At 50.6% G+C, this 24347-nt stretch overlaps 1 protein-coding gene and 1 long non-coding RNA gene across 2 annotated transcripts; one reads left to right on the top strand and one right to left on the bottom strand.

Moving 5' to 3' along the window:
• Positions 1–12295: 12295 nt before the first annotated feature.
• LOC122206255 lies at positions 12296–13530 on the bottom strand. Its single transcript, XR_006196391.1, has 2 exons — positions 13498–13530; positions 12296–12339 (listed from the first exon to the last, which is right to left on the bottom strand). It is a non-coding gene; the product is annotated as an uncharacterized LOC122206255 (long non-coding RNA).
• Positions 13531–13532: 2 nt separating this feature from the next.
• On the top strand, positions 13533–15763 carry NOG (noggin). The gene has a single exon (XM_042915267.1). It carries the CDS (start codon positions 14363–14365, stop codon positions 15059–15061), a length of 699 nt encoding a protein of 232 aa, XP_042771201.1. The 5' UTR covers positions 13533–14362; the 3' UTR covers positions 15062–15763.
• The last annotated feature ends 8584 nt before the right edge of the window (positions 15764–24347 follow it).

The following is a 24347-nucleotide window of genomic DNA, read 5'->3' as shown; positions in this document are numbered from 1 at the left end:
AGCTGGCCTCGGAGTCCACCAGGAAGGGAGTCTTTCAATCCATACGGCCCCCTGAACGACTGCTTTTATTTTCGGAAGAACTTCCTCTGGGCCTGAAAGTGTCCAGTGCTTGGCTGAGCGACAGAAGAAGGAATGGAGAAATGTGCTTTGCACCGAGCTGCTGGCCCACCTGAGTCAAGAAGGCGGCCTGCTGACGGTGACCCGGGGAGGGGGCCTCGCACTTCAATCTGAGCCTGATGTCCTTTGTTGGGGACCAAGCCAAGGAAAGATCGCACACGACGGAGACTGTTTCCAAACAAGCCCAAGCTGGACACCAAAGACTTTTTTTTTTATTGTGGTAAAATAAACATAATATGAAAATCCCCATTTTGGCCATTTGTAAATGTACAGTGACATCAAGTACATTCCATTGTGCTGACATTACCACCACCCCATCTCCAGCACGTTTCCATGTTCCCAGACTAATCCCCATTCCCCAGCCCCCAGCTCTTGGAAGCCAACAATCCACTTCCTGATTGTATGAATCTGATTACTCTAAGTACTTCATATAAGTGGAATCGTACAGTAATTGCCCTTTTGCGATTGGCTTATTTCACTAAGCATGGCATCCTCGAGGTTCATCCATATTGTAGCATGTGTCCGGATTTCCTTCCTTTTTAAGGCAGAGTAATATTCCATTCTACGCATCTACCACACTTTGCATTATCCATTCATCTGCCGAACACTTGAATCGTTTCCACCTTTGGCTACTGTGAATAACGCTGCTGTGAACATAAGTGTACAAATACCTGTTCAAGTCCCTGCTTTCAGCTTTTTGAGGTACCGATCTTAGTGAAATTGTTGGATCATACGGTAGATCTGTGTTTAATTTTTTACCACCCTGTTTTTTATAGTAGCTACATCGTTTTACATTCCCACCAGCAATGCACAGAGGGGTTCCAGTTTTTCCACATCCTCGCCAACACTTGCTACTTTTTGTGATAACAATCATTCTAATGGATATGAATGACATTTCGCTGCGCTTTAGGATACCAAAATTTTTAGAAGACCATGGGGGAAGGGGGGGAAATAGTTATAAACAGAGAGGGAGGGAGGCAAACCATAAGAGACTCTTAAATACAGAGAATAAACTGAGGGTTGATGATGGGGGGGGCAGGGGAGAGGGGAAAAGGGGTGACAGGCATCAAGGAGGGCACTTGGGATGAGCACTGGGTGTTGTATGTAAGCAATGAATCACGGGAATCTACCCCCAAAACCAAGAGCACACTATATACACTGTATGTTAGCCAAGTTGACAATAAATTATATTAGAAAGAAAGAAAGAAAGAAAGAAAGAAAGAAAGAAAGAAAGAAAATTTAAAAATTTAAAAATTAAAGAAAGAAAGAAAAGAAAAGAAAAGAAAAGAAACCAATATAAAACAGACCCTTAACTATAGAGAACAAATCAATGGTTGCCAGAGAGGAGGTGGGTAGGGGGATGGGTGAAATAAGTGAAGAGGACTGAGGGTACACTCTTCATGAGTGCCTCAGTAGTTCAGTCGTTAAGTGTCTGACTCTTTATTTTGGCTCAGGTCATTGTCTCACCGTTTGCGAATTTGAGCCCTGCATCAGGCTTTATGCTGACAGCCCAGAGCCTGCTTGGGATTCTCTCTCTCTCTCTCTCTCTCTCTCTCTCTCTCTCTTTCTCTCTCTCTGCCCCTCCCTCTCTGCACCTCCCCTGCTCATGCTCTCTCTCCCTCTCTCAAAAATAAATAAACATTAAAAAAAAAAGAGTACCCTCATCATGATGAACACTGAATAATGTATACAATTGTTGAATCATTATATTGTACACCTGAAACTAATATAACACTGCAGGTTAATTATACTGATATTTTAAAAAGAAATAAACATTTTAAAAAAGAAATGTTCTAAATATAATAACTATCCACCAAGCACTTTACCCTCCCTCTCTTTCCCCAAAGGTAACCACTAACCCCCAGTTAGTGTGTATAATTCCCATTCATTAGAAGCTTTACCACATATATTTGCATCCACTGATAATTTATACATTTTGTAGATCACCCTGGGTTCCCCTTTTGTATCTCCCTCCACTCCCACCTCCACCTTCTTTATTTGTTAGTTGTATAAGGAACACCAGCAGCGAAATCCCAGATCAAACCAAAAAGGGTCATAAAGAATAGACCCCAAGCTTTGGGGTTAGGCAAAGAGTTAAACCATAGCCATGCCACTTTCTATTTGTGGTGACCTTGGTCAAGTCACCTGAGCTCCCTGAGTTTTAGTGTCCTTGCTTAGAAGCAGAGATGTTTTGAGGGATAAATGAATTAACAAGTGTAATTCACTGTACCAGGCAGCTAGCAAGAAATCGTTGGTAAGAACGAGGAAGAGAAGAAAGTGGTTAATGTCAACTGTCTTGTTAAGCTGTTGGCTGTGCCCAGCTGTCCTCTGTCTTGCAGTCAGTACTTGTAGAGTGGGTACGCACAGTACCCACTGGCTGTTCTTGCCCACACCTTCATGTTGCCACAGGGTAGGACAGAAAGAACATCCACAGAAGCATAAGAGAAGACATGTGGCTCCATTTACTCTTTGCCAAAATGTTTATTTAAATCATAGGGGGTGACGGTCCCCCATATACCCACCCCCACTGTGGCCAGAGGGCAATGGAGACCCGAGGAAAGTAAGGAAGGAGGGAGGGAGGCCTAAACCATTCTGCCAAGTCACCCTACTCTGGGGAGGACATTCAGCTCAGGCCCTGAGCCTGGCTGCAGAAACTGTAATCCAATACCTTAATCCATTTCTTCTTCAAAGCGTTGCCCTTTGAGCCAGGTGGACAGAACCCGAGTGATGTCGAGAAGCACTTGCATTGGGCTGTGTCATTCAGGCTGAGAACAGAATACCCAGAGGGGCACCTTTGACTTGGATATCTGGACAATTGCGAGCACGGAATGACAGCTTAGAGTACCTAAAGGGGGGTTAGGGAATGGCACCTAGTCAGCGTTGACAGTGAACCTAGTCCTTGATCCAATTGCCCTGAGTGAACAGAGTGTGCCAGATGGTGTGCAAGGCTCTTTGACGATGCAAAGAGGGATCATACATCAAAGCAGGGTGCCCTTCTGCCCTCTGGGAAAGGCTCCTGAATCCACCTCTCCAAGAAGAGCCATAGGGTGAAAGGGAGAGAAAATAGTTCCAAAAAGGACTGGGTTCTGGGGTCTCAGGGATGGGGGTAGGGATTCCACTGTCTTCCTTTCCAAGGGCAGGGGCGTAGCCTGACGCGTCACAGCAGCTGTGGCTCCCCAGAATGAGCTGGGGTCATTCAACTACTCACCGACCCCCACCCCAAGCTGCAGCTTCCTGGGATAGAACCAACCACTCTTCACCACCCCTACCCCTTGCCCTGGCTTGCTTCTGCTCCCAATGTCAGTGGATTCCAGGGTACAGAGCTGCTAATTTGTGAGGATTCAGGCTGCCGAGGGTGTTGGTACACAACAGCCAGGCCATCTCCAGCTCAGAATGGACGAGTCATTTGTGTGCACCACTTAAATTATAAAGCATCTCTTTGATCAAATTGGCATTTTTACTTTCCAGATACCTCCGAGAGATCTGATTTCGAAGAAAAGATCAAATATTATAAGCTATTACTGTCTGGATTTGCTGCAGCAGTTAAGAGATGGGCATAATTTTTACCACCATGGTCTCCCTCCACCCAATACTAGCATCCATGAATGGTCCCCAAAAGCAATTAAACAAGCTCAGGGATTCCTTCATTCACTAGTCACCTACTGTATACACTACTAGGCACTGTATGTAATGCAAGCACTTGTAGACAAACACAAGACTAGACACTGGAAATGTAGAGATGAACCCCTTAAGGAGTTCGCTGTCTAAGCGTCAAGACAGACAACTGCCCTGAACGCAATGTGGCTATCAGGTAGGAGGAGGAAGGAAAAGAATGGGTAGGATTTGGGAGGGGCACAGCAAGCAATTCCATCCAGAAGGAATCAAGAATGGAAGAGGCCATGTTTAAGCAGAATCTAGAAAGTTACAAATGACTTTGCAAAAGGGAGAGAGTGAGTAGACAGAACACCCACAGTGAGGAAGAGCGGACTATGTGTAGAGAACCTCCAAGCAGTTCCACACAAGCTAAACATGAAGTGAGGAGGCAAGAGTGGAAGGAGGTGATGGGGAAAGGGAGATGGGAGTCGCATTGGAAAGGCCATCCAATATCACAACGTCATCTTGAGAGTAACCAGGAGACTCCTCAGAGGTTTTTGAACGATTGTAAATCGTTGCCCTTCTATACACAAGTTTGTTTTAGCCTGTTTCTCCTTCAGGAAGACTAAGATTTGGGGGAGAAATGAGACAGGCACTTCAGGGCGCTTCAGCAGAAGCTCTGTTGTCTTGGACAGGCCAGGACTATCTGCAAGCCCTGTTACTCAGTGGCCAATTTAGGAAAACTTAGGTGAGGGAGGAGGGCTTCACCTAGGACCCCATTAGCTGTGGGCTGAAGAAGAAGCTGCTATCAGGGACAAGTCAGAGACCACACCAACCCCCCCACCCCACACCCAACGACGACCCTGGAGTTCTTAAGAGAGGACAAGAGCCCCAAGGCTTGCCTGGCTGTCAAAATATTTAGAAGCATATTGAAATCACCCACCGGTAATAAGACTACCTCAGAAGTCAACGTTCATGCCTTGAAGAGGCCTAAGCCATAAACATTTAGTCTCAAATGGACCCGCCTATCCTCCGGAGCTAGAGCCTTGAAAGAAAAGCGGAGTTCTGTAAAATGTGATCTGCCAGGATTTTCTTACCCCCGTGGCATGATAATTACGATGCCTCTTCTTACATTTAAAGGCTCATCTGTGGTGACTCAAATCCTCAAGGAGGTGAGGGAGGCAGCTTTGCATTTTTCTCAATGCATTTTGCTGAACCACTGCAATCATTCACTTCTGAAACAATGCGGAGTGAAATGAGGTTGGAGCCACAACCTTGCCTCATTACCGGCACCCCCCCCCCGTCGCCCCCCCCCCCACCTCCAGGCACTTCAAGGGCCCTTCTCCCAGCATTTTAGGGATTATCTTTGCGAGTTTAATCAAGCTTTACGTTAACTAGTTAACATGGTTAAGCCTTTGTGTGTGGAAAGAAACACTTGTCTGAAACTGTAATGTACCAGAGTCGTTTTGTGGGGAGGGGACCAAGGGGCCTCTGCTCTCTCACCTTATCCATACTCTCCCTCTACCATGGGTGGGGGAAAAAAAAACTCTTTTTAATTTATATGTATGCAAATACATATAAAACTAATAAAAACTAGTTTTTCCTAAAAATCCTACCTTAGAAAAATCCTGTGTCGCAACAGGATTATACCCACCACCCGTGCTGATGAAGAACTAATCCCTGTTATATCTACTTGCATTTGTATTTTAACTAGTACATTTACTTATGAACTTAGTTTCCTATGCAAAAGGGAAGATTGGGAAATCATGGTTAGACTGGAGATGCTTGATGGGTTCGGAGGAAGTTAAGGAACCCCTTCTAGAAGTTTAAGGTGGTTGCTCATCTAACTTTTGAAACCTCTTTCATTTTCTGCAGGCATGCTTTGTGAATTACAATAATGAAATGCCATGATTTTTTTCCCCCTCAATTGAGGACATTTTTTAAATGAAGCTGGGTAAAGACACTAAGGTGAAACCTTAGATATAAGAAAAATAAAAGCAGTTGGGGGTTTCTGAGACATTGTTTGTCTTGAAAGTGATGTGGAGAAGCTTGATCAAAAGCCTAGTTTTACTACAGTCATGCTTCATTATGGAGGGTGGGACCACGGGCAGGATGGGGGAGGGGAAGATAAAATGAGTCCTTGCCCAGACTTGACCAGGTTGCCAAAAGTCACTACCCAAAGTAAACCTCCCTAACCTGCTGGTGCCCGTGACCTCTGAAGTCAGTCAAATATGGATTCAGATCAAGAGAACAGTAATGGACCAACAAAGATCAGTCCCTTTAGGAAGCCCCCTGCTTCCACAGCTCTGAGCTAAAATGCCTCTCCCTGCCTTCTTAGATGATCCTGGAGTCAAAGAATGTGGCCTTGGGAAGTTTCCTCCCCTCTCTGGACCTCAATTTCCCTATCTATAAAATGGGGAGATAATTATCTCTTCTCCAGAAGCTCCTGTATGAGGTAGATAAGATAATGCTTGTAAGGCAGGGAGTAAATCCCCAGCGCATGTTAAACGTGTGTTCTTGGTTCTAAGACTGGCAACTGGGAAAGAAAGCCCTTGGTGCACTTGTTTGGCGACCCCATGCTCCAAACCCTCCACTCAGGTGACTTCCAGTACCCAGCCCCCACCCCAAGCTCATTCCAGACTGCAGAGTTTTGATCCAGCATGAGATTGGTTTTTGATGCATTTGAGTTTTGTTTTCTTTCTCAGCCCAGTGGTGGGTTTTGACGTGGGTATCACTGCATTTTGAAAACAATCTGGTTTCTCCGTAGATGCCTGAGACTGGAGCTTCAGGTGTCGTGCGTCCCAACACACTCCCCTACACGCAAAAGTTCCTCAGCTGGGCTTCTCCCTCACCTTACAATCCTATGCGAGCGCTGAACCATTTAACTAAACCTGAAACAAATATTGCCTAAGGATACAGGGTGGCCTTCAAAACTCTCTTCAACATGAAAAATTTTAAGTACCACTTCCAGCCTAATGGTTACTCAGGGGCAAGTTATTTCCTCCGAATGCACAGGTTTTAATCTTTTATTGAGTTTTGTCTAAAGACGAAAATAATGAGTGCTCTATCCTTTTCTTCTAAGATTTACATAAAGGTAATGTAAAGTAAGAAGCCATTTTTCTCTCCCCTCTTCAGCCCACCCCTTTATCTTACTCATTAGGGGTAATCAGGATAAGTAATCACTTATAAACATATTTTTAGGAATTTTTCCAGGTGCATAAAATAATCCCTACGCAGAGATTAAAAGCAAAGCTTCTAGGGAATGAACAACCTAATTTCAATCAGAATCAAGTTTTGTTTTTGTTTGTAATAGGGGCTGTCTTAAAATATTTAGGACCTATAATCACCATACGAATATGGTTCCCCAGGTTTCTTTCAAGTATTTCCAAACCTAAGTTTAAATTTGAATTAGATTTCAAAGTGCTTAAGGCCCTCAAGGGCCCACCATACAAAGCCCCTGGTCTTCCAGCCTCTAGACCTCAAGCCCTAACACAGCACTGCCACCTTGGCTACAGGATTCAGACCATGTGGCCTGCTCCCTCCGTTGCCCAAAGTGTGATGTAGCCAGTGCCCCTTCCTCAGCCCTCCAGCCTGTGACCTCCTATTGGTCTTTCAGAACCCAACTTGAACACTGAATTTCCTGGGGAGCCTTTTTGGCAGCCCCCAGCCTACCCCAACATTCCTGTGCTTCATCGTAGCGATTGACGTCCTAAACTGTAATCTTTGGCTTATTTTTTTCTCTTCTCCCCCATAGTCATTGGACTCCTCAAGAGAAGGGAGTTCGTGTATTCTTTGGCAAACAGAGTGTCTGGAATCGGGCTGCATGGGTGGGGAAAAGATAGATGCGTGAGACTGAGGGATGACAGGAGATGGTCAGTGTGTCATTTCCAAGGCCACATGATAGTTGGGCAGCGAGGAGACAGAGATGAGGGCTAGGAAAAAATTTCAGAGATGGAGATGTGATAACATTGCCTTAGGTGGATTCAGCAGGAGCTGGAACCTGAAAGTCACCGACGCCACCTGAGATGGGCTAGGGTTGTTTTCACCTTATTTTTTTCTCCACCAAGCTCCTGTCTCCTTGTTATCGTGTGTGTTTGAGAGGATAAGGGAGCCTAGACTATATTATCTCAGTAAACATCTATCTGAGGCAGCAGGATGAGACGATGTGGGGGAAATGTGAGCCTAGGTTGCTGAGATGGGTGCTTGTGTGTTTGGGGAGAGAAGGGGGGCTGTGTGCAGATGCCTCATGGCAGGTGGCTAAGGAAGCCTGTCTCCAGAAACCTTTACCGCCCAGGTGGCAAAGGGAGGAGCAGGAGGGTGTGTGTGTGGTACATGTACGTGAGAGGAGGGGGGTGCTTGTGTTTACCATTCCTCAGTGTATTGTTGTTGTGGGGGAGGGGCGGGGAGGGTGTGCCCCTCAACAAATGTGTCGGTATCTGTACAAGTGTGCATCCATAAGGGCCCATGGTGGGAAGTGAGAACAAGTCCTCAAGCATCTAGAGTTTAAATTTCTAGTAACTTAGAGACAGCTGTCTTTTCATGGAACAGCCCTTGCATCATTCTGGAGAATTCTTTGCCATCGCCAGCAATACTGGAGCCATGGCGTTCCATTCAGCTTCCTTTTGAAATACTGGGTCACACATGCTAAAGGCCACAAGTCAGAATCAAGTTTTGTTTAAATTTATCGAGAGAGAGAGAGTGTGTGTGTGTGTGTGTGTGTGTGTGCGTGTGTGTGTGTGTGTGTGTGTGTGTGTGTGTTTAAGACAGTGGCTGGAAACAGAAGAACTGTAAAAAACAATTTCCTTTCCAGAGGAAACCTTGGGTCCACCCTAGCCCCAGCCTCCAGCCGAGGAAACGCAGTGGGAAGGGCGAGGGCCGAGGGCAAAGCCCAGAGGCAGCTTGTGCCTTCGAGGAAAGGGCTGAAGATCAGCCTGCCTGCGTCGCGCCCCCTCCTCCCCGCCCCCAGGCCCCCCACATCAGGGCAGGCTAAACATGAGGAGGCTTCTGTCTCCAAGACTGGAAGAGAGGCGCCCTCGTTAAAACTCAGATAAACAGTTTATCAGGAGATGAATGAGCCACTGGGCTCCAGAGTCGTCTCCCCTTCCCCAGCGTGGAGCCAGCTGGGGAGGGGGCTGGCAGGAGAGCAGGAGCCAGACCCTGGAGGGGAAGGGGCTGTCGCACTGGAACAAGCTAGCCAAGCTCCTTTCTTCCTTTCGCCTGTAGCTTTTAGCTTTGTCTCTATTCCTGGAAATTCATTTCACATTTGTTTACCCATTTTCCCACCCCAGTTACCTCCCTCCCTCTCTCTCCTCTGTTTCCCCCTTCCCCCCCTCCATGCCGATAGCAGTTAGAACTTCACTGTTCGAATTAGAATCCTATCACCAACTGGACACCCCAAAATTCAGAATGTCTTGTGAAGCTGAACAGGCCCCACCCTGGCTGTGGGTCCTGAACCTGCCAGCATTCCCCCGGCCCCTGGGAGGCTATGGGGAGTCCACCACCCTCTGGCATGGGGAGCTCACATCCTTCCGGTAGTCAGCAGGGCAAAGTGACAAGCCTTGTGGCTGACTTTTCCTCACTTTGCTAAGCTGGGTCAAGTCCAAAAATGCCATTTTGGGTCTCACTAAGAAAAAGCCCATCAAATTTGACATTTATGGGCCCCATGAGGCAGAATCAGAGGGTGATGATTTTCATATGTCTGGGATGATGCCAGGCCTAAAAAATGGCAACTCCTGTCTCCTTTGTGGTACTTCATGGTCCCCTGACCTCTCAGTGTCAAGGAGCCCCAGAGAGGTAGAGTGACTCCCTCAAGGTCCCAAAGCTGGTAGGTTGCAGGTTTTTTGATATCAAGCCCCATCTGCAATGTCCTTTGCAGATCACCCACAGCTGCCCCTCAAGTCTATGTTTCCAGGGCGGAAGAAGCAAGAAAACTGTTGAGTTGTTCTTAGGCTTGTGCTTAGAATCAGATGGAAACAGGAAAAGATGCATGAAAGCACCCTCAGGGTCCTCTTGCCTTGACCTAGAATTGCTGAAGCTATTGTTCTGAGGAGTGCTCAGGTTTTCTTTGCCCAGACTAGGAAATCATGAGATGCAAATAGCCAAGCATGGATCTACACTCCTGATTCACTAGACTCTTCCCACTTGGCTGCCTGAGTCCCTAGCCAATCCACAAAAGTCCAAACACCTCCCAGGGCTAGGGCCTGACCAGAAAGCTGAGCTTATAGCCATCCCTCTCCCTACAGATCTGTCTCCCTCCCCACAGCTCTGCTCATCAAACTGCTTCTCCAACAGAGTCTCAGAAGCATTGAAATGGGCCAGCTGTTGAGTCCCCCAAGAATTTCCAATCTCCGTCTCCCCCCACCCCAAAAGTTTTGAAGGCCAGCAGCCACCGAGAATAGCTCAGTTGCATGTGCTAAGTGGACAGGAAGCAGGCCCAAAGGTCATAGGGTTACTTCTCCAGCACCCCCTGTAGCTTTCTGCCTCTCTGGCCCAAACCTGAGATGACTGGTCAGTTGAAGGCAGTAGGGTTCCCTGAAGAAGGCATTTGTTGAAAGACTAAGGCCCACTACAGATCTGCCCCAGGTGCTGTGCTTATCTAGACATTCTTTGCCCCCTCTGTATAGCACAAGTCTGAGAGTTGTTTGTTATCCCCACTTTACAAGTGAGAAAATGGAAGTTGCGAGGTAAGAGATGCCTATGTCAGGGAGGTAGCGCAGCTCATGGAAGACAGGGCCAGAATTCCAACTGAGACCCACCTGGTCCAGGGGTTGTCTTTGTGTTGAGTTTCCCAGTTTATGACATTCCCTCCTCCACGCCCCACACCCCAGATTCCCTGTCTGTCCCTGATACAGCGTGCTTCCTCTCTTTATGCAGATTCAAATTCTAGGTCTCAAATCTCCTCCTCTCACTACTCAGATAAATACATCTTTTCTTCATCAAGCTCCGAGAAAGCTCAGCTCTACCAGGAAGGTGTTAGTACTGCTTAGTCTCTGAAAACAGCATCCCCCCACCCCATTCACTCAGTATCCAACTGCTGGACTGCAGACCCTCCAAGTTGGGCATTTCAGAACACCACGGTGAGGCAGATAAGTGTACTTTGAAAACACTATAGTTTGTATTATAATTCTTGTGGCTTTTTTTTTTTGGTCATCATAATATATTACAAAATTTCAAACAACAAAGGATAGCACGAAATTGTAATATTTATCAAAAGTGGGCTTGGGTTTTAAAAGTTGTGAAACATTGGTCTACACTCTTATGGGAATATATAGATTTTTCCCACATTCTTTTAATGTTTTTTTTAAATTTATTTTTGAGGGGTGAGGAGGCAGAGAGAGGGGGCAGAGAATCAGAAGCAGGGTCTGCACTGACAGGTGGACAGCTGTGAGCCCGACGTGGGGCTCAAACCCATGAACTGTGAAATCATGACCTGAGCCCGAAGTCGGATGCTCAACTGACTGAGCCACCCAGGTGCCCCTCCGACATTCCTTTAATGTTTTATTCACATGTTTGCCCAACCCCCTTAACTGGACTGCAAAAGTCTAGAATGGTGGCAATTGACTGTGAATTTCTCTCTTTTGTGTTTCTTCTTCCAGTCTTCACCCAGTGGATGCTCTACAACCAGGTCATCCAATTCTTTGTCTAACATGGTTTGTTTTTCATTCCTGAGGGAACTTTTTTGCTGTTCAGACAAATCCACCCCACCTAAATAAAGGACTGAAGGAAACGCGTTGGTTTTCAAAAATAGGTGATCCGAAGGCGAGGGGATTGATGAAACAGAAAACAGCACAATAAAATGTCACTAAATTGGAACCTACCATCTCAGGAAGACTGAACCACGACCTAGCTTTTGAACTCTCCACTGAGAACTTCTTTAACCAGTTAGTTCACAGCAGTGACCAAATTGCTCTGCAGACCATTGCATCTTTCTAAGAAAACAAGCTAGCACCAAGCCCCCATGTTGAGTACCTAAGAGAAAGGGGTATGGTTTAAAAGCCTACCGTGTGCCAGGTTCCAATGGCACATCATGTCAGAATTAGCTGAGTTCAAACAACCATTGGGTTGTTCTTATCTCCAGTGTCCATGTGTCATTGCATGTGTGTGTGTGTGTGTGTGTGTGTGTTTGCAGACTCCAAAGTTGGAGAATGTTTAAGAAAATGTTTTCAGCCGAAATTGGCCATCCCTCTCAGCTGCTGAGGTTTTGCAGAAAGACTGTGTTGTGAAACACAGTATGAAATGCAGTATGTTTTCTTCCTTAGATGATAAATTCATGGGGGGAGGGGTGGGGGGCACCGGATGACACAGGTTGAAAGGAAAAAACAGATCTTTGGGGCAAGTAGAGTGATTTAGGCTGTCACAAGACCTCCTAATGATACTCCATGGAATGCTGGTGAACACGTGAGTCATCTACTCCAAGTCCTTCTTCTCCAGCTTCTTCCAGACCCCAATCACATCCACCACACGGGAAACCAAGTTTGAGTTTTAACGCTTAGATTCAGTTCCTCATCCAAGGGAAAATTAACCGGAAGTGTCATTTCAACATCCATCTCTCATCAAAGAGACACTGCTTTGGGAAGAGAAAGCATCCATCCATCATGCAGGTTTATTTAGGATCATGGAAACGTAGAACTGGAAGAGGAAGGTAGTTATGTCACTAATGCAGAAAGTAAGGTATATGGTGCCACAAAAGTGACTTGTCGGAAGTTGACAAATGTGGGCAGACCCCGGCCAGGACTCAGGTCCCCCTACTGCCAGTTCATCTTTCTAAAGTTTTAGAGCTCCACTCTTGCCCACCGAGGCCGATTTAGCAGAAGCAAAGGTGCAGTATATTCTTGCGACATTTGGGGGGGCCTCAGGAGGAATCTCAGGAAGTTTACACTGAGGGCCCCGAGATCTTGGAGGGAACAGGCGCAACCAGAACAGACCCGGCAGCGCGCGCGCGCACGCAAACCCACACGCACGCACGCACAATGACAGGGTCACAGAAGGCAGAAGCTGAGCTTGGCCAGAGTGGACGGCAGACGAACCCACCTCTCAGGGCCGCCCCCCACCCCGCCCCGCCCGCGGCCAGCACCAGGTGCAGGACTTGTCGGGCGCCAGCAGAGGGCGCGCCGCCCCCAGGGAGCCGAGCGGCAGCCGCGCGGAACCCGGCAGGCTAGGGGAGCCGCAGGCGAGCAGGACGCGCCCCTGCAGCTCGGCCACTCAGGGTGCAGGACCCGGCCAAGGAGGAGGAGGGTGAAGAGCGGACCCCCCTCGTGGGCCCGAGTAACAGACGGGCCGGAGTGCTTCCTAGGAATTACATCACACTGCGCAACGCTGCGCCTCCCGAACTCCTCCTGCTCAAAGTGTGTGTGTGTGTGTGTGTGTGTGTGTGTGTGTGTGTGTGTGTGTACACGCGCTGGGGGGAGGGGGAGGGGACTTAGACCAAGCTTGGGAGAGAGGAAGGAGAGACGCGCCCGGGGAAAAAGCTCCATGCACATGGAGAAATTCCTTGCGCCGGACTGCACGGAGAAACGAGCCCCCAGCACCTCCCGGCTGTTCCCCTCCCAGTGCAAAGCACCCAGCTAGTGAGAACCCTCACGGCCCCACCTCGAGCACCCCCCAGAACCGGCCCTGCACCCTCCAGCCCGGCTCCAGCGCCGCCGCGAGCTTTCCCCAGGACTGGCCCTGGCGGGGCGCCTAGAGCCCCAGTTGCATTGCTCCGGGAGAAAGGAGGGGGGCGGTGCATTTTGCAGGAGGAGGAGAAGGGGGGTGGGTGGTGGGGGAGAGAGAAAATTGCGCGGAGACCTGCCAAGCGCCACCGCCGCCGCCACCGCCGCTGCCGCCGCCGCCGCCGCCGCCGCCGCCTGTGAGCTCCGGCGGGCAGCCGGACTGTCGGCTTCCCGGGGCATCTGGGTCCGGCGGGGCACAGCCCTGGGCGCTGCCGAAGCCGCCGCCGCGGCGAGTGCAGGCGGCTTCCCCCGGAGCCTGTGCCGCTCCAGCTCCTCGGGGGTGGAGAAGTGGGGGGTGGGGTTGTTGTTTGGGGGAAAGAAGGGGGAGGGGGCAACGCCGAGAGAGTCAGTGGTTTCCATGGTGATGGAGCTGAAAGTGCAGGAAATTTAAAGGCTTGGACGCTGCGAGACAGACAAACCGGTGCCAACGTGCGCGGACGCCGCCGCCGCCGCCGCCGCTGGAGTCCGCCGGGCAGAGCCGGCCGCGGAGCCCCGAGCAGGCGGAGGGAAGTGCCCCTAGGACCCGCTGGGCCAGCGGCGCTGCACAGAGCGGCAGGACGACGAGCAGAGAGAGGAGGAGGAGGGGAGAGCGGCTCGTCCACGCGCCCTGCGCCGCCGCCGGCCCGGGAAGGCAGCGAGGAGCCGGCGCCCCCCGCGCCCGCCGTCGCCCTGGAGTAATTTCGGATGCCCCGCCGCGGCCGCCTGCCCGCATAGACCCGGGAGAGGAGTTGCGGCCAACTTGTGTGCCTTCTTTCCGCCCCGGTGGGAGCCGGCGCTGCGCGAAGGGCTCTCCCGGCGACTCATGCTGCCGGCCCTGCGCCTGCCCAGCCTCGGGTGAGCCGCCTCCGGAGAGACGGGGGAGCGCGGCGGCGCCGCGGGCTCGGCGTGCTCTCCTCCGGGGACGCGGGACGAAGCAGCAGCCCCGGGCGCGCGCCGGAGGCATGGAGCGCTGCCCCAGCCTGGGGGTCACCCTCTACGCCCTGGTGGTGGTCCTGGGGCTGCGGGCGGCACCGGCCGGCGGCCAGCACTATCTCCACATCCGCCCGGCTCCCAGCGACAACCTGCCCCTGGTGGACCTCATCGAACACCCGGACCCTATCTTTGACCCCAAAGAGAAGGATCTGAACGAGACGCTGTTGCGCTCGCTGCTCGGGGGCCACTACGACCCGGGCTTCATGGCCACCTCGCCCCCCGAGGACCGGCCCGGCGGGGGCGGGGGGGCGGCCGGGGGCGCCGAGGACCTGGCCGAGCTGGACCAGCTGCTGCGGCAGCGGCCGTCGGGGGCCATGCCGAGCGAGATCAAAGGGCTGGAGTTCTCCGAGGGCTTGGCCCCGGGCAAGAAGCAGCGCCTGAGCAAGAAGCTGCGGAGGAAGTTACAGATGTGGCTGTGGTCGCAGACCTTCTGCCCGGTGTTGTACGCGTGGAACGACCTGGGCAGCCGCTTTTGGCCGCGCTACGTGAAGGTGGGCAGCTGCTTCAGTAAGCGCTCGTGCTCCGTGCCCGAGGGCATGGTGTGCAAGCCGTCCAAGTCCGTGCACCTCACGGTGCTGCGGTGGCGCTGTCAGCGGCGCGGGGGCCAGCGCTGCGGCTGGATTCCCATCCAGTACCCCATCATTTCCGAGTGCAAGTGCTCGTGTTAGGACTCGGGGTCCCCTTCCCGCACCCGGACAACTGATGAAACCCCACCGACGCCCTCCCCCCCGCCCCCCGCACCGTCTCCAACCAGTCCACCACCCTCTCGAGAGGGGATTCAATGAACTTTTTTTTTTTTTTTTTTTTCTGGCTACAGAGACCTAGCTTTCTGGTTCATGTAATGCACTGTTTAACTGTGTAGGAATGTATATGTGTGTGTATATACGGTCCCAGTTTTAATTTACTTATTAAAAGGTCAGTATTATACGTTAAAAGTTACCGGCTTCTACTGTATTTTTAAAAAAAAATAAGCAAAAGGAAAAAAAAGAACAGAGAAAAGAGAGACTTATTCTGGTTGTTGCTAATAATGTTAACCTGCTATTTATATTCCAGTGCCCTTCGCATGGCGAAGCAGGGGGGAAAAGTTATTTTTTCTTAAAGTACAAAGAGAGGGGAGAACTTTTGTAGAAGGACTTTAAAAAAGCTATTTTCCATTCTTCGGAAAGTGTTTTGGTTTTCCTTGGACCTCGAAGAAGCTATAGAGTTCAATGTTATTTTACAGTTATTGTAAATATAGAGAACAAATGGAATGACTAATCATTGTAAATTAAGAGTATCTGCTATTTATTCTTTATAATATCCCGTGTAGTAAATGAGGAAGAAGTGCAGAGCAGGATTAAAGAAAACCACTAAAACCGACTGCGCTCGACACTGCGATTCTCTGTGTTGGTGATTGATGGGGGGGTGTGGGGGCTGGAGGGGGCGGGTAGGGGTGCCGCTGTGCTTACTATGCCTGTTGGGAGAAGGGTCTCATCCCCTCTTCTGCTGTGATGGAGATGACCGCTCAGTTTTTCATGGGGGGGGGGAGGGTTATTCTCAAACCCTTCACTTGAGCATCACGTGGCCTCTGCCGCGTCTCCCAGCTTTTTCTCCCTATGTCACCAAAGCTCGGGCCCGTCCTGACCTCGACACCCAGCCGGCCCCCTGGAGCTGACCCCAGGCTGGGCCGAGGGGCGGGGGGTGGGGGGGGGGGAGGATGGGCGGCCGCTTTGTCCTGCCTGACAGGCCCTTCACAATGGGGACACGTGTCTTTCACACCTACCCTGGGGGCGGAGTGCCGCTGAAACTTGACCCCCGAGGAATGGGGGGGTGGTGGTGGGAGAGATCAGAGCGCGCCCACCCAGATCCCGCCACCCCTCCCGCCTCGCACCGCCGCCCCCCCCCCCCTCCACATCAATAACCAGTCCGTGTTAACCCTTTGCACGCCCGGAAGCTACGGTGATGTAAGCTGAGGCGACCCGGTCCTTTGGAATCAACACTCGGGCGCCGGGATCTTGCAGGTCCGAGCCCCCAAAACCCCAGGGCCCCGGCCGGAATTGCTGGGGATAGCTGGGAGATTTGACACTCGCCTCCCTCCTCCCCCAGGACCTAGGGAGGACTCTGAGAGTCAGGATTTCGGAGGGGTCTGCATTTGGGTGAAAAAACGCCACCACTGGGATCTGCAGTTGGGAATGGGGTGCGCCCCCCTCTCTGGACACTTCGTCTGCTTGGGGGTGGGGAGGGAGGAGCAATCAGAATCGGGATCTCTGAACTTTTGGGTTAGAGAGGGGCAGAAGACGTGTTACCCTTAAAGGAAAGTGCAAAATAGCACCCTCACCCCACCCCTTAAAAAGCCAACTTCTTGGGGCTGGCGCTCGACTCGCGTGCGTCCCTCCGCCTCAGTCCGCGGTGGCGCCCATCCGCGCAGCTCCACGTGGGCCGGCTTCCTGACACTGCTCAGCGCTCCCTTTATTTATCTTGGACTCCAAAGTCGCTCTCCTTTGCTCCCTCCCCACCCCCCTGCCACCTCCCCGCGCCTCCTTCCCGGCGTCCCCCCCCCCCCCCCCCCCCCCCCCCCCCGCGCCCCATCCCCACCCCGGGGCCGGAGTCCCGGCGAATCTATGCTAATTATTTCAAACCTGCGCCGGGTCCCCAGCGCAGTCTCAATGCCCCCGGCCCCGCCCGCCCTGTCCCTCCAGCCGGGCGCTTTCTTCCCTCCCGACGCAGCCTCGGTGGCTCCGCATTTCAATAGCCTGGCCCGGGAGCCGGAGCCCCCTCCCCGGCGCTGCCTCCGTCAGCCGTGGGACAGACGTTAGGGTATTCATTAACTGAGAGCCGAGGAATAACGGCATTATTCCCCCCAGAGAGGGCACCCTGCCCCCGCGACTATCTGAGGCTTCATTGTAAAAGGATTAAAAGTTAAAGACCTCCATCTTATGATTCTTTCATTTAATCTTCCTGGCGCCTGGGAGACATGCTCGATGGATGATGGCTTTTAAAATATTCCTAATGTCGGCTACCTTAAGACTCCAAGCCCGGCAAACAAACGTAATTTATTTCCAGAAGAAAGGGGATATTGAGATGTTTAAGTTTATGAACCGCCGTCCTCATGTATATTTGTTAAGTTCTGACAAATACCCAAATAACGTTAAAATCAGCCATTCATCACTTATGAATTTATGCAAAACTTTCTGTGCCCCGGGCCAATATTTTTTTAGACAGAGTTTCACTCGCGAGGGGCGGAGGTGGTGGGGAGGGGGAAGGGGAGGGGGCTTACGGGGCGGGGGGGGGGGCAGAGCCGAAAGCAAGAATTTTCATGCCTGGTAAACACGCGAATTATGCGAAGAGAGTTATTCCCAGCTGGGCGGGCAGCCAAAACTCGGAGAGCGCGCCGAGGCCAGCGCCCCCACCCCCACGTTGGCAATGTCATTGGATTACAATGCGAGGTCTTCCCCTCCGCGACGCCCCCTCCTCCCTCCGCCCGCCCGCCCGCGCCCCTCCTCCCCACCCCTGCCCACTTGGAAAACCCGCTCGCAGCCGGCGAGCTTCTCGGCTTTCAGAGCCGGAGTCGGTGTGAGCTAGGAGGACCCGGGCTGCTGCAGACGTGACGGGCAGTAGACAGACCACCGCGCACACAGACCAAAGGGCAGGCCCCAAGCAGCTCCGGACGCGGAGAAGAGGACCCAGCAGGATCCAGGCAGTCCCAGAAGAGAAGGAAGGAGGTGCTGGCCCCTGGAACATTGTGACTAATGCACAGCCGGTTACGTCTCCATTATTATTAATGTTGATAATACTAATAATAGCAGCAACGCGGAAAGGAGTAGAGAGCTCTGGGCAGAGAGGCAAGAAAACTGTCCTCTGCGGTCACCTAGTGTCTATCTCCTGTAAGGAGGAAAATTGATCTTGGTGTCTTCCGTGGCTTTGACAGCCTGTGCTTACAAATTCATGCAGCTGCTGGGGGCGGGGGCGGGGGGGGGGGAGGGAACCATGCCTCCCCAGGTTGGAGAATTAGAACTATTACAGATACAGACACATCCACTTTCTCGACATCCTGGAAGAGAAGGGCAAGGTTACCACCACTCCAGCCCTCCCGCCAGGATCGCAGGAAATCAATCATCAACCCTCTATTTTCAACTCTTTCCTTTATTCCTTCCTTCCGCCCTCCCAACTCCCCACACTTCATGCACATGTATACTGAAAGCCAAATGTCCACGGAAAGCCAGCACCCTCAGGGGAGGGCCCTCTGGCCCCCAGAGTCTGGGAACTGGATCTGGTTCCCTGTTGAGATGGAGAAGGCCAGGGGTCCATTATCAGTCTTGCTTCTGAGACCCCTGGGAAAGGGGGTTGAAGTTTCGTGGCAGCTGCAGCAGGAAGCCGGCTGTGTATTACGAGCTCTTAGCTGTGCTGGATGGGGACAGCAGGGGGAGGGCCCAGCCCGTATTGGTATTTTGAAGGGGTGATTCATCCTTTTCCTTTAATGCTCTTGGAATGTCAGCACTGGAGGGGAGCTTAGATTCCAGTACCCACCGCTCAGTTCACAGATGAGAAGACTGAGGCGCCAGCAGAGCCAGGCTGATCACACAGATTAATATAGTTGGGGATGGCCAGGCGGTCTCCACTGTGCCTTTTCACTCTGCTCTTGTTCTGTGTTCCTTTCAAAATTCTTTTAATTGTTTTAAAATGTATATATTTGTGATGGCAGAGAGTTATTTCCAACATTGACACGGTAACACTTGAGCTTCCAGAAGATGATCGACTGTTCTGCTGTGTCTGCTCAGCGAACAGTTATTAACGGTCTGTGATGAGCCAAGCGCGAGAGCTGGGCCTATACACACATTCTCATGAGGTCTCTAGTTTCTAAATAAGGAGACTGAGCTCAGAGAGTTTATGCATCTCGCCCAAAGCCACACAGTAAGTGGCACAATTATGATCCAAAATCTGAGCTGACCCCAAAGCCTCTGCTTCTTCTAAATACCCTTCCTCCCTTCAAGCGCTTGAGAGACGCAAGGTGCCAGATTATGTGCTGGAAAGTCCCATCTCAGGCTCTGTAGGGATTCATGCCTGGTAGGCCGCACAACACGTTTGTATGCCTCCTTATGTGCTCACCCTCCACACGCGTGCGCACACACATACACACACACACACACACACGAGGAGGAGGAGGTGAGAAATAAAGAACAGGGTCAATGAAGGAAAAGAATTAGGAAAACATCAAACAAAGTAGAGATGGAAAGAGGAGGGCTCACTGCTGGACTGGGCAGCCAGAGAAGGCACCTGACTAAAGTCTCAAAGGACAAGTTAAATGTCAACATCCTGAGGTGGGAATGTGGGCAGAAAGGACATCTAGATGGAGAAAGCAGTAGAGATAAGTAAAGACATGATGTTGGAAAAGTATCTGTTTGGGAAGCTCTGCAAAGCAGGCTGACGCCCAAATTATGAAGGAGCGTGAATGCCAACTGAGGGCACTGAACATTCTTTTTTGGGCTATAGGGAGCCATCGAGAGCTCTTGAATAGGGCAGCGACACCATTAGAGCACTACTGCCGATGAATTCTTCGTTCATTCAACCGTTTTTGATCACTGGTCTGCTTATCTTTTGGTTCATGACAAGCTACATTAAAACTAATAATCTTAGAACAACAATTTCATTTGGCTCATGATTCTGTGTGTCAGGAATTTGGAGAGGGCTCAGCTGGGCAGTTCATCATCTCTGATACTTGCGGTGTCAGCCGAGCCCTAGAAATCCACTTCTCAAATGCCTCCTAGCCATTATGGGAGTTCAGCCGACCTGTTGACTAGAGCCCCCTCAGGTGGCTACTCCATGTGGCTTGGGTTTTCTCAAAGCCTGATGGCTTCAGAATAGTGGGGCTCCCTACATGGTAGCTCATGGTAGCTCTGAGAGAAAAAGTACTCCAAGAGAACTGGATGGAAGCTGCCAGGCTTCTCAAGACATTGTCTCAGAAATCATGCAACACTGTTTCCACCACAGTCTGTTGGCTACCAAGTCTCCGCCAGGAGCCCAGATTGAAGAGAAAGGGAAGTAGACCTCTCAATGGGAGCAAGCAGCAAGGAATCAGGGGCCATCTTTAATCTCCCACAAGCTACGTTCTGTACTGTCTGCTCAGGACACAAAAGTGGGGAGGGAGAGTCATCTCCCATTCAAGTCTGGTGCCGGTGTTTAGGACGGGTTAGAAATGGGATAGTGGCTGCTGGAAGGCTGGTTAAGGAGGACCTTGCTGTGAACCAGAGACAATCATTAAGTGTGGATACCTGAGGAGCGTCAGTGCCAACGAACACAAAAAGCATTTGCCGAAAGACCGGAGAGGACTTGGTGACTGATTGGATGTGGGGGCTGGCGGACGGTCGAAGGCCCCCTTATGTTTCAGGCCTGCGGATGCTCAGATGAAAGAGCTTCTTCCTTTGCCGCCACCCTCAGACAGGTACAGAGAGGTTCCAGGCTCATCCAGAAGACGGAGGAATCTGAGGAGCCTGGGGAAGAGTTCAGTTCCTAACTGAGTTGAATGAATGAATCCATGGGTGGATGGGTGGAGGGTAGGGAGACAGCCAAAGAGGGAGGGCTCTCTGAGGTTAGGGAACAGTAAGATTCTCCCTAGCAGACCAGAAGGGTCTTGGGGAACTTGCATTTGGAGATGCTATGAAGAAAGGCATGCAGGCCCAAAAGAGACCAAGGGGCAGAGGAAGGCACGAGCAGGCCTTGAGTGATACCACCAGCCCGGTGCCTCATGTTCATCATCTCGTTTCACTCTCCCTGTGAAACGAGCATCACGGCCATTCCACAGGCCAGGAGAATGAGGCTCAGAGAAGCTGAGTGCCTCGCCCAGGGACACCATCTGGAAAAGGGAAGCATTTGGATTCAAACACAGGCCTGTGTGATTTCAAAGTGGCATCAGCTCTGCTCCGTAAAGGCTTCCTCTATCTGGAGTGAAGCACTCCCTTCTCTGTGCCCCTCTGTCACACTGATACCTAAGCATCGGACTTTCTCCAGGCAGGGGACTCTTGACCTGCCCTGCTTAGCAGAGGAGTGTCAAGGTTGGCTCTGTAGCATGTACGTCAAATGTGTTTGCGTGTGTTCTTTCTGGGAAGAGTGTGTTGTTCTCATCAGATTCTAAGGTCTGAAACACAAAGGTTAACCTCTGCCGTCGGCTGTGAGAATTTTGAAGTGACAGAATTTTTTAATCGTAACTCTTTTTTTAAAGTCTCCACAGCATACAGCACAGTGCTTGCCATGATACGTGTGTCCAGTAAATACTAGGTAAAAGGAAGTGAACGGGGTTCAGGGTCCACAGCAAACTGCTGCAGGTTCTTAAAGAGGGGATGAGGTGGGACGCTTGCTCGGGATTCGGGGTGTGTAAAAAAAAAAAAGATTAGAAAAGTAAGACAGCAGGCTGGAGGGCCAGAGAGGGTGAAGGGAGAGAAAAGGACCAAACTGAGAGGCATATTAAAGGAAAACAGGGGCACCTGGGTGGCTCAGTCAAGTGTCCAACTTGGGCTCAGGTCACGATCTCATGGCTTGTGGGTTTGAACCCCGCGTCAGGCTCTGTGCTGACAGCTCAGAGCCTGGAGCCTGCTTCCGATTCTGTGTCTCCCTCTCTCTCTCTCTGTCCCTCCCCAACTTGCACTTGCTCTCTCTCACTCTCTCTCTCTCTCAAAAATAAATAAACATTAAAAAATTTTAAAGGAAAACAGAAGTTAGATCCAGGCTGCATTTTTATGTAAGGCACTAGCGTGTGGAGCAGGAAAGCAGCAGTGTTCTTTAAATGGAACAGGCCTCCTTTGTTTTGCCACAATCCTTACCTCTCCTTATTGCCTGCTTCACTCATTCTACCACCCACCAGAACCGCTGTAGCATTTACAGTTCGGAGCCCTGGATTAGATATGAGAAGGGGACTGAAAGTAAAAAGCAAAGTGTGATTCTTTGCAATAAGAAAGGAAGTCCCAAAGGAAACCATCCACGACTTTTGGGAAGAGGACCCAGATTTTGCAGGAAGGGTGATAGAATGACAACGTTTAAAAACAGATGGCCGTAAAGTTCTTCATTCCTTCATTTGACTGCAGAAACTAAGGCTCATCAAAGCCAACCGACTTGTCTCCGTGCTGGTTACTTTGGAACAGAACCGCCACCAAAAACAGCATTTCCAGATTTCTGTTCAACCACCCTTTTACAGTTGTTGTAAGTATAAGCAGTGTTAGGATTTTAAAAGCACTTTCGTGCATGTAATTTTTCATGCAATGAGATATGAAGACTCCCAAGGGCAGGAAATAGGTCAGTCTTATGTTCCCAGAAACTAACCCAGTGCCTGAGCCATAGCAGCACTGAACAAATATTGACTGGAGTGATACATGTACACAGGCTTGTCTTACAGGTAAGAAAACTGGAGCTCACAGAAATCGAAGCAGAGATGGACACTCACGGAGCTCATTCCAGATGGCGGAGGCAGGGGTGGCTGGTGCTATTTCTCTATGGTCAGGGTTGGGCTCAGGAGCCAACCGCACATCTGCCGGCTGCTCAGTGAGTGTATCCATTAAGAACAAGGAAGTCAGTGCTGGCCTGCACCTGCCAAGAGAAAAGGGCCCACAGTCACTGGTTTTGGCAGCCTCCTCCCAGCCCCAGTTGCAAAGGGCTCCTGACTGGCATCTAATTTATGCAATTAAGGGGACCAAGTTAGTCCAGAGAGGGAAATCGTTCTTCCCCATTTTACAGATGTGGAAATTGTGAAAACAGGAAGCCTAAGTGACTCGCCCAAGATCGCACAGCTAGTTGGTGGGAGAGCCAAGATCCAAACAGCACTAGCTCTCTGCCGGGCTGTCGGGAGAGGCAGAGGGGTTTCGTGCTCCCGGAGTTCATAATCCCAACCAGTCTCCCTGATTCCATGCTCGCCCCAGCTCCAATCCATTCTCCACGCTGCAGCCCAAGTGACCTTAAGACACACATGTGGTCTTGTCACTCCCCTGCATAAAACTTCTCAATGGCTTCCCATGGCTCTGAGGATAAAGGCCAGAATCCTTACCAGACTGAGGCCCCTCTGCGCCTGCCTCTGAGTTCAAGCCACACAGTCTAGCTCAGGTTCTCTCATGCACCAAGCTCCCCCTCCCCACCCCCTGCTCTAGGGCCTTTGCACATGCTGTCCTACAGGCTGGGATACCTCTTCTGCAACCAGCACACCCGGGCTTCAGATCTCATTCGTAGGGAGAGCAGGAAGTCCCCTCTGGTCCATGCTCTCCGGCTCTCGGGACTTTTTATTCAGAGGCTGTATCAGTTTGCAATTGATATTTATAATCCTCAGATATTTGTGTCCTCTTTCTCTTCCACTGGACTATCACCTCCCTCCATTTTGCTCACCAAGGTATCCCTGGGCAGAGGTGCAGGTCAGGACACATATAGACACCCCCATATAAAAAAGACTGGATGACTGACACACTGAAGAAATAGCAATTGATCATATTCCCAGTATAAGCCAGGTTCTATCTGGGGCTCTGAGGATGTTGAAATACAGAGTCCAGCTCTTGTTAAATAGTGATCCAGGGAAACTTTAAGAATGTCCCCGAAGGTGGATACAGAGCCAGGGCTATTCACATGACCCTGCAGTGACTCTATCATTCTGGGGATTAGAGTGACTCCCAGTTTACTGACTCCAGAAGGTCCCCGTCTGCTGGAGTAGGCAGGGAGAGGTGGCTGAGTTGCAGATAAATTCTTCTGGCAAATCAAGGAATCTCCCAGTAAAAGGGAATCTACCACCTAGAGAAACGTTCCCATCAGAGGCTAGATAGCTTTGAGTAATTCCATAGAGAAAATTCTAAAAGGACGCTCCAGGGGTGGGTAGAAGATTCACCTTTCTCCACATCTGAAATCCTTAAAAATGGGAGAGATTACCTTATCTGCTGAACCGTTAAAACTCCATCTTTCCTGCCCAGGGAATAATAAAATTAAACAATGACTAACTCATGCCTTAATGCT

This window comes from Panthera leo, chromosome E1 (assembly GCF_018350215.1).
Source record: "Panthera leo isolate Ple1 chromosome E1, P.leo_Ple1_pat1.1, whole genome shotgun sequence".
Taxonomy (NCBI): domain Eukaryota; kingdom Metazoa; phylum Chordata; class Mammalia; order Carnivora; family Felidae; genus Panthera; species Panthera leo.
Note: the sequence above shows the minus strand (reverse complement) of the source record. Positions and strands in the feature narration are given on the sequence as shown.